At 44.2% G+C, this 9,200-nt stretch overlaps 1 protein-coding gene and 1 long non-coding RNA gene across 3 annotated transcripts in view; both read right to left on the reverse strand.

Moving 5' to 3' along the window:
* LOC140694397 (rho GTPase-activating protein 20-like) overlaps positions 1 to 8,475 on the reverse strand; it is a 29,559-nt gene extending 21,084 nt beyond the window's left edge. Inside the window, exons 1-2 of one of the 2 annotated variants that reach the window (XM_072957659.1) lie at positions 8,181 to 8,475; positions 4,061 to 4,127 (exon numbers count right to left, since the gene is read on the reverse strand). In XM_072957659.1, the coding sequence (XP_072813760.1) occupies positions 4,061 to 4,127; positions 8,181 to 8,324 (211 nt within the window). In that variant the 5' untranslated portion in view covers positions 8,325 to 8,475. Of the gene's footprint in view, positions 1 to 1,511; positions 1,696 to 4,060; positions 4,128 to 8,180 lie in introns of those variants that run through there. The other variant, XM_072957660.1, reaches the window with a different exon arrangement.
* Positions 97 to 1,103, reverse strand: LOC140694398 (uncharacterized). Its single transcript, XR_012070055.1, has 2 exons — positions 1,044 to 1,103; positions 97 to 337 (listed from the first exon to the last, which is right to left on the reverse strand). It is a non-coding gene; the product is annotated as an uncharacterized lncRNA (long non-coding RNA).
* Positions 8,476 to 9,200: the final 725 nt, after the last annotated feature.

The following is a 9,200-nucleotide window of genomic DNA, read 5'->3' on the forward strand; positions in this document are numbered from 1 at the left end:
TCTGTAGTCACTCCATTCCCTTAGCGTGAATCATCTTACAGCTGCAACCAATCTTATCCTATCTTCCAACAGAGAGAAACAGAGGACTAACACACAGAGGGTGCCTACAGTTTAATTAAGCAAGCTGTTGACAAAGTTGGGTAAAACTCTTAGGATTCTTGACCCCTGATTGTTTTGGTCAAGTCAGTTAAAATAAATTTATTTTACTGACAAGGGACCCAGAGAAATCATTTTGAACAACATGGGTATAAAGATAGAAGAGTAAAACACCATTTTCCTCAGCTTAGTTATAAAGGCAACATTCCCTTTGTGTCTTCAATGAGTACCAGCAACAGACCTGTCAATAAAAGAATTCATTCAACAAATATTTATTGAGTTCAATTTATATATGCAGACACTGTTTCAGGTGCTGAAAACATAGCAGTGAACAAAACAGACTCAACTCTCTGCCTTCATGGAGCTCACGTTTCAGGGGATGGAAAACTGTAATATCTCCATAACACCCCAATGATGTGAGTAAACAGCCTTAGAGTTCAAAAACTCACTTTAACTCTGTGGGAGAGAGGAGGACTGGTGCAAATGCAGGGTCAGTTTTTATCACTGGTATTGGCAAGATGGAGGAGTCCTGACCAGTGATTTCAATAAAGTATAAAGTTTGAGGCTAGGTCATCAACCGAAAGAGACAGGGCTGGACATGCATGTGTGTGGAGATGAGCATAAAACAGTGGCCACTGTCCATGGGGTATCCCAGTTTGTTCAGGTTTACAAAAGCAGCTCCAAAAATTCAGCATCAATTTTCAGCTACCCCCCCACCTCACACTTTTTGTTATGATACATATGCTTTTATTTCTATACAATCTTACTTTCAGACTGAGGGTTTAAAGCTCAAACATGGGTTAGGGTAATTAATGATGGTCCTCCTGTGTTGAGCACCACTTTTTATCACTCTGGAGTCTTTATTATGGGGAGGGTAACAGATGGCTATGTTCCCAGGGAATTCAGATTAGCTTAGCAGGCTAAGGAGAGATTTCGGTGGAAATTACCTTCATCTTCCCATGATCATCAGTGCCAGATCCAGGTAGGGCACCAGCGTCTCCTGACACCCATCACTGAAGGCCTTCTTTTAATAATGTGATCATTTAGGGGGAACACACAATGCAATGCATTACAGTACAAAGAAGGCATTGAAGCACCTGCCGCACTGACTGGTGCCTTTGACTCTGCAGTGGGCATAAGGTTAAAGGGGGAAGGACAGTGAAGAAAGAACAGACCGTACCACAACCAACCGCTGATTACCCGTCAGTCACTCCTACCGCTGATTTATAAACCCATCTTCTAAAGCTCCATCTTTCCTTTCAAAACACTTAGAAAATTCAAAAGAAAAAAATACCTCATCTGGCTGGAAGTATGGGTCTTTGCCTGTATAAAGGCAAAGAACTTTGAAAACTTGGTTTTCAGGAATGAAAAGTTTTGCTAAAAAAAGGCTCTCATGAAAGAGGAAGAAAACTCACCACCCAGTTGTTGGGCCACAGCCAGCTGGCTGGGCTTCAAGATGAAGTGGCACTGCTTCTCTTGGGGCAGCTGTTCCATGAGGAAGGGCTCTTGGAGGTTGGAAGGTGTCGGGGAGTCCTTCGACCCCCGCGTCAGGAGTGCCGTGTCTCGAAGGTGACCCATTTCAATCCCATAGGGGAATTCATGTCCCACACAGAGAAAAATCTAAATGTAGACTTTAGGCTGACTGGCACTGTGTCAGTATGAGCATGTGTGCTACAGGATGGAATGTCCTGCAATCTGCTCCTGGGACTTTTGGTATAAAGAATCCTTTTGTTGACTGAGCGATCACCATGCACACTCTTACACTTGGAGACCACTGTGTAATACAGGTGGCCCCACCAAAGTAGTTCTTTTTGGGGGGGTGGGGGTAGAGAGGAGAAACAAAGAGGAAAAAGTCTTTAAAGAATATCTTGTTTGGGAATGCACAGGTTAGTTTGTGAGTTGCATCATGTTGACTTTTCCTATGTTCACATCTGAGAATACTGAAAGGCATTCTAGTTTCTCCTTTGACACTACCTACCTCTGTAAATCTTCAGCAAATCCCTGACCTCTCTCAGCCTTAAATCCATGATTTAAAATATTTATCCTACCCATCACACAGTATCATAAGGATCAAATAAGTAAAATTCAGTGGTTAATAGTATTTAAATACAAAGGGCAAATAACTATATATTTCAAAGATCACTATTATTACTATTATTCAGTACAAGATATCTGCCTGAAAGAAGACATTTTATACTCTTTATTAGTTATACACAATTAGAGTTACTCAAGGGCTGGCTTGTCTGACTTATGCTTCCCTCCCACCACGCCACTCTGAGGCCGTTTTTCACAGGCAATAGTTAGGAGGAAGACTGCAGGGCATGAGAGACACAAAAACAAGATTCAAAAAGGAATTTTCAAACTAGAAAAACTAAACCCTGGACATCTGACTGCAATATCAGTTTTTGCTCTTTAGTACGCTGAGTAATTTCATTTTCTCAATTCTTAAGTACCATTGTGCTGTAGATTTGTTTACTTTTTAAGTACAGAGAGTAAGGTCTCTTCCATTCCAGACTTATCACTGAATCTAATTCAGTGAACTTTTCCTTTTCATCTCGCATAGGCCTACAGTGTCAATGTTTCATTGATATTAAGTACTACAGCAACTTTCAGGGACAAAGGCAGAAAAATAAAGACTTCTATGACAGCAATAAAACAAAATTGATTTACCAAAATAGCCAGTAGCTAATCCACAACTGAAATTTGCAAGATGCAGTAAAATATACAATGGAGAATTGCTGCTAAGTAACAACCATGTCCCATATCCTATGTGTCTTTTTTAGTGAGTTAAAAATGAAGCTTCATGTTGTTTTAAGCCTGACAGTTACTACCTACATAGTTTTAATTAAATTAATATATTTTATTAAAACAACTATTTTAAGTACTTATTTGACTTTTCATCACAGATTTAATTATTGCTCATTGACTTTTACACAAATGACAACATTAAGAAATAAACTGGAAATGCAGGGAATTTTGTGCTATGTGCATGATGGCTTGCTTTAAAGCTTGAGAATATACATTTCATAGAAAAGTTTGGATTTAGATTATTCATATCACTTGAAACCTAAATTACACTGTAGTGATCTCACAGGTCAATGAAAGGATTACATGAGATAACTCATGTGATATGCTCTGCATAATGCTAGGCAGATAGCAAGCATTTAAAAATCATTAACAGAAATCGTCATCATCATCAATGTCATCATCTCAAGATTTGCTACAGATGCTGTCCCTTATTTTAATTGCCCTACTTCCGTTAACTATACTGAAGGACTTCACTGATCAAGAAATATTTTTGTAGCTAAATGGTTTAAATAAGGTGAGATGTGACCTATTTACCAGTAATTCCTCAAAACAGATGCTGGGAAATTTGGCTGGAGAAATAGCAAAGTAGTTAGTTGGTAAGGTAGTACCTATTGCTAAATAAGTCAATAAAGAGTCTTAGGAATCTAAACGGTTTGATTTCATTTTCTTTTTTGATGCCTAGCAAAGATCTGGGTACAGGGCAAGTGTTAAGTACTCACTGATAGATTAAGAGGCATGACTGGATCATAGGAGGTTTTCTATAGAGGCAAACGGTAGGAAAAGGAAAGGAGATTCAAGAACTAAATATGAAAAATAAATATACAGGGAAAATGGAATTCCAGCACATCTTGCTTTCTCTTAGAAAGAAAGTTTTAAAAGGTTTGACAAAATAGTTCTGTTTGTAAAGTGAAAAAAAAAAAGAAAGGAAAATTGACATTTCTCTTCCCCTCTACACCACTAGTTGCTTGAATGAAGAGATATCATTTACCTGCACATAGGACATACTTGATATATGTATTTATTAAATGAATAGGTGAATATTACATGGGATTAATTATTTAATAGTATTTAAATTTAGGGCCATATGACCAATTCTCTGAGACATTTAGAACTATAATTAAAACACAATCCATCTTATATTTTCACAGAAACTTACCAATAAGTGGGTATGGTGCCTCTTCTTTGCTAGAATTCGCCCAGAAATGGTACTCTTTCTCAGAGCCCTTGGAGATAAAAGAATTAACAATCATTCTCTCACATTTGGTAACTAAACAAAGACATATTTTTTGGCATTTCTATGTTTTGCAAAAACATAGGGCCAATATAAATGCTTTCATGGTTCATGGGGGTGATATGGTTTTAAAAGGTGGTAATGCTGGTTCCTACAACCCATCTCTCCTCTAACCCCTAACAGAGGATTCAGAAATCTTGCCCTTTTCCCCTAGTGATGATGAGGGATCCATGAACTTCAGTGGAATCAGGCTCTCAGTATTATAAATAGGGTAGCCCACAGAATGTGAGATCACATACATCCCCTTGTGTAAAGTAAACAAACAAACAAACAAACAAACAAAACCAAAAAAAAAAAAAAACCCCAAACCCTTCCTGGTTTACTAAAAGATCAATCTATCTTACTTAGAGTCCTGACTTCTGTTAGGTCTCTGCACTACTTAGCAAATACTAGAATTAATCTCCAATGTGCCCCTGCAAAGACAATCTTGTTATCCAGAAAACCACAACACTGCTGTGTCTGTGATGAAAAAGTAAAATCTCAGAGGCTGACTATTAAGTCAGCTGCTCCTGAGTGGAAAGAAAAGACTGACCAAGGGGCTTTGAGGAGACAGGTAGTTGGCACAGTGTACACTGGCTTTATTTTGGGCAAGTCCAGTCCTGGGGACAGAAAGGACAAGAATTCTGTCTAGAGAATAGGCCCAGTTATGGGAAACAATGAAACCGTTCACTAGCAGAATTACAACCCAGTAATACTAAAAATCCTATTTGAAAGAAATAATACCAAATTATACAGACTTTGCTGTATTGTCTAGAAGAGGATAAAGCAAAAATGTTTAAAGTGAAGTCAGAACAGAATGGCAATATTTAATATTCTTGCCTTTATCTTCTGATTAAAAATCACGACCCTGACCTTATAATGAAGGGAATTGGCTAGGAGATCATCCTGCCAAGTCCCCTCCCCTACTTTGTCACTTCCTTTCCTATCCTCTAGTCAAAAATTTTTATTGCAAACAGGAAGAGCAATCTAGTAAAAATCCTTTCTTTTCATGTAGTGTAGTGTACACATTAATAATTCCTTAGAGCAGTATAACCAGAGAGACTCAATTCCTAATTACACACTGAACAGAAATACTTTTGGGGTGATGAGACCGATCACTTACCCAAAAGAAAAGCATAAATAAGAAAATGAGTCATGTCATTAATTAACATCAATTTACGTTTTTAAAAGATCACTCTGGTGCTTCAAAATGGAGACTGGGTCAGGGGAGAGCAAGAGAAAAGGTGTTAGGCATGTTAAGGACTTTCTGCAAAGGTACAAGAGAGATGGTGATGGTTTGGCTTGGACTACAGTGACAACAGTGGAGATGAAGTGGAGAAATTCAAGACATGTTTTGAAGTGATAGTCAACTGGCCTTTCTGATGGTTGCTATAGAGTGAGGAAATGCCAGGAGCTGAAAATGAATCCTAGATTTTTGGCTTGAACCACTGGGACATAGTACTATGAATTACAACAGACATGCACGTTAAGTACAAACAATAAGAGCTAACACCTTTTGAGTGCTTATTATATGTCAATGTTCACTCAATTTCACATTCGATTTTCCCCCAAAATCTCGAGGCGTTAGGTACTATTGTTATTTTCATTTTACACATAGGAAACTGAAAGGTTCAGTAGGTCAGTAGGCTAGGACAGAAACAATGTAGAATTGAACCTAGGTCATCACACTCCAAATTTCATCACAGTGTACAAAACCGCATCCTTGGCAACAGTTTCTAGGACCATGAACCACATTCGAGGCACTGGTAACACCACTGAATTCACAGACTCTCAGGATGACTAGCTTGAAAGATCCTACTGCTTTACTGCTTGGCGTGTTCCTTTAAGGCCTATTATTTAAGAGCATCTTATTTTCATAGAGTAAAAGATGTATCTGTCCACTGTGTATGCTTCTCAAAGCACTTGCTGCAGCATTATCTCTTTGATTCCCATTTTACAGATGAGGAAACAAACAAGTTAAGTGATTTTTGTCAAGATTACTGAGACAGTAATAGAGCTAGAACTAAAAGCCAAGTGAACTCATCCCATACAGTGGTCTGGCCAATAAACCTATCTTTAAAAATTCTGACCACTCAGTAAGAAATACATTTTACATCCCTACCCAAAATACATATACGGATGTGAAACAGAGAAAAAGAAGTTACACAAAACAGTCTTTACCCTTACTACCCTGCTAATATTTTCTTTTCTATTTCATTTTTAAATGTTGATTATAACTGGTAATTTAAACAACATTGATCCAAATCCTAGTAATTAACATTACAACCACATAGTAGACTTTTTAGAAATAAATCCCATGACTCACTCGGACTACCAAGCACTAGAATGGTGAGATGAAATCTGAAAAAGATCAGTCTGTTGAGTATTTGGGATACATGAAGATTGCGGTCCATGAGTGTAAATGGCAGTGTTCTCTGAGCTATGCTTTTGTAAATAATCTTTTATTAGTATTACTTTCTATTGCTCTGGGGGTCTGAAATCAAATAGACATGCCTACTAATATTTGAAACAGGCGGAGACGCACTTTTCTGGAAAAAAAAATGTTAAAAGCAAAATGAAACAGTTCTTCAACCTTACTCCTGCTCTATAGGCAGTAAAATGCTGTCAAAAGACCAGACTGGCAACATCCATTTACTTTTTTAAAAAAGGAAAAGGAAAAGACTGGATTGGTAACGAGACAACCCATTATGTTTTATAATGAAGGACAGCATTTTAGGACAATGGCTTAAGATGCAAAGCAACCTATCATTTATTGGACAATACTACTGATACATGAGCAAGCTCCTCTAATGTGTTCTCCCCTCACCAGTATGCCTAATTACCGTTAGTAAAAAAAGGAAGAGATCTGTTCACGAATAGAAATATTTGATTTTTCCCAATTCCTTAAGTTTACAAGAATAAAAATGCTTTAAAATGCTAATTACTGAACATTCAATTACCGTCCCAAATACAGCTCTAACCTAGTGAGTCCCCCCCCCCATCCGTGCATCTCTGAAGGGGACAAGCAACAAGGACAAACCTCAGCCTCAATACATCAAAGGCTGAGCCTGCACTACAGCGATACATCGAGTTCACCGACACCTAGATGGCTTGCTGACATGGTCATGGTCCTTGGGAGCTCACACACACTTCTGAACTTGGCGCACGGACGCACGGATCTCGCCGCTCTTCCACTGACCTGGAGCCCATCTGGATCCTGGTCAGAGGAGTCATGAAAGGCTGTAAGATTCTGACATCAGGGAGCCTCCGCGGTCCCTTAGGGCTCCAAAGATATAAATAAAATGCCTCAAGGCATTTCTTAAGGAAGAGTTAAGTTATCCCTCGAATCCCAACTTGGTTCCACAGAAGCTGGAAGGGCACCACCAGGACACAGAGCAAAAATGGCCAACTAGCAGAAGGTCTTGGGGGAGGGGAGGAGCGAGAGAAGGCAAGGCTAGAAACGCCCAAATCAATCACTTGGAGAGAGAGCCAAGCCGCACAGGCTGCCGCTCGCGGCCGCGTGCACTTGCGGAGGGAACGGTTCCAAGGAAACCTCACCCGATCGTAATGGACACGCCACAGGGCGGCTGTGTTTATCGGCATGGTACGCTGCAAGTTGTGGCCCGCATCCCTCCTCCGAGCTTTGACAGGGATCAAGCGCACTGTCGGCACAACCACACTGACACCCGGCCCCTGCCCAGCCCCGCCGATTCCTGGAGCCAGGACCGAGCGCAGGGCCAAGGCCCTTCACCGCAGCCCTCACGACCCCCCGCTGCAGCTCACCGGCCCCACCCAGCACGGTCTCAGGCTCCTCCATGGCGCTGACCGTTAGCATCCCCAGCACACCTAGGAGGCTGCCCACCGCCTCGAAGACCCGGAGTCCATCCAGGAGCGCAGTGCGAGGCGCGCACCCACTCCCCGACCCCATCAAATCACGCGGAGCGGCCGCGCCGCGGGGTCCAGGTGAGGGGTTGGGTCCCGCGGGCGATGCAGCACGGCCATCTACCTTACTCAGCGCGGTAGCCGCGCCCAGGCAGACGCCGCCGGCCTGAACGACGTCGGAGCTGACCCGGTGAAGAAGCGGTGATCGCCCGGGGGACTGCGGGCGGGGCGCCGAGAGCCGGCACCAGGAGGGGACCGGAAAAGGCATTGCCCGGCTGCCGGCCCCCGCCCCCGCCGGGGGCGGGAGCGGGGCCGCCGGGGCCGCGGTGGATGGGCTGCCGCGGGGTCCTCTGTGGAGCGAGTGAGACTAGACGCGAAGAGGCCGGGAGGTGCTGGGAGCGCCGCGGGCGTGAGGGCGGGTAAGGAGGGAATGGTCTGGAACAAACGGCACCGAACGCGAGCTTCGAACGTTAAACCCCACGGAGGTGACGGGCGCAGAGGGCGCGCGCCTGGAATGCGGCGGCGGCGGCGGCGGCGGGCGCGGGGTTCCGCTCGGCGTCCTCACCTTCTTGGTGCTGGGGCCGCCCGCGATTCGAGACACTCCTGTCAGGGAAGAGGAGCGCCCCGGCTGCCCCCCTAGCGTCTCCTGTTGGGGGGACATCGCTTCCAGGAAGAAGACTTCCAAGCAAATCCCAGCCCAAGAGGAGGCTACGCAGTCCTGTCCGCGGGACGGCGGCCGGAGTGCCTAGGACTCGCAGCGCAGAGGCGGCTGCAGCGCTCAGGAGGCGCGCGGAGCTCCGGGTCCGGGACGCGCACCTCCCGTCGGGGCCATGCACCGCCGCCCGCCTTCCGGAGCGTGGCTGCAGGCAACTGCGGCGGCGGCCACCCCGCCCCGGGTCCGCCCACCGTGCCAGGCGGCCTGCGCCGGGCCCGCCCCCGGCTGCCCTCCTCTGGCCACGGCCCTCCCTGTGGCGACCCGGCCTGCCGCGCGCCTTTCTAGATACACATTAGGAAACCGGCCACCGACTGACCTTCTCAGTCCGCGATGCTGAGTGGGTCCCGTCCGAAGGGGCTCAGCGGCCGGTGTCACTAACCGGGCCTCTAGCGCGCGGATGCGCGCCACTCCCGACGCTCAGCCCACTCG

This window comes from Vicugna pacos, unplaced genomic scaffold (genome assembly GCF_048564905.1).
Source record: "Vicugna pacos unplaced genomic scaffold, VicPac4 scaffold_21, whole genome shotgun sequence".
NCBI lineage: Eukaryota > Metazoa > Chordata > Mammalia > Artiodactyla > Camelidae > Vicugna > Vicugna pacos.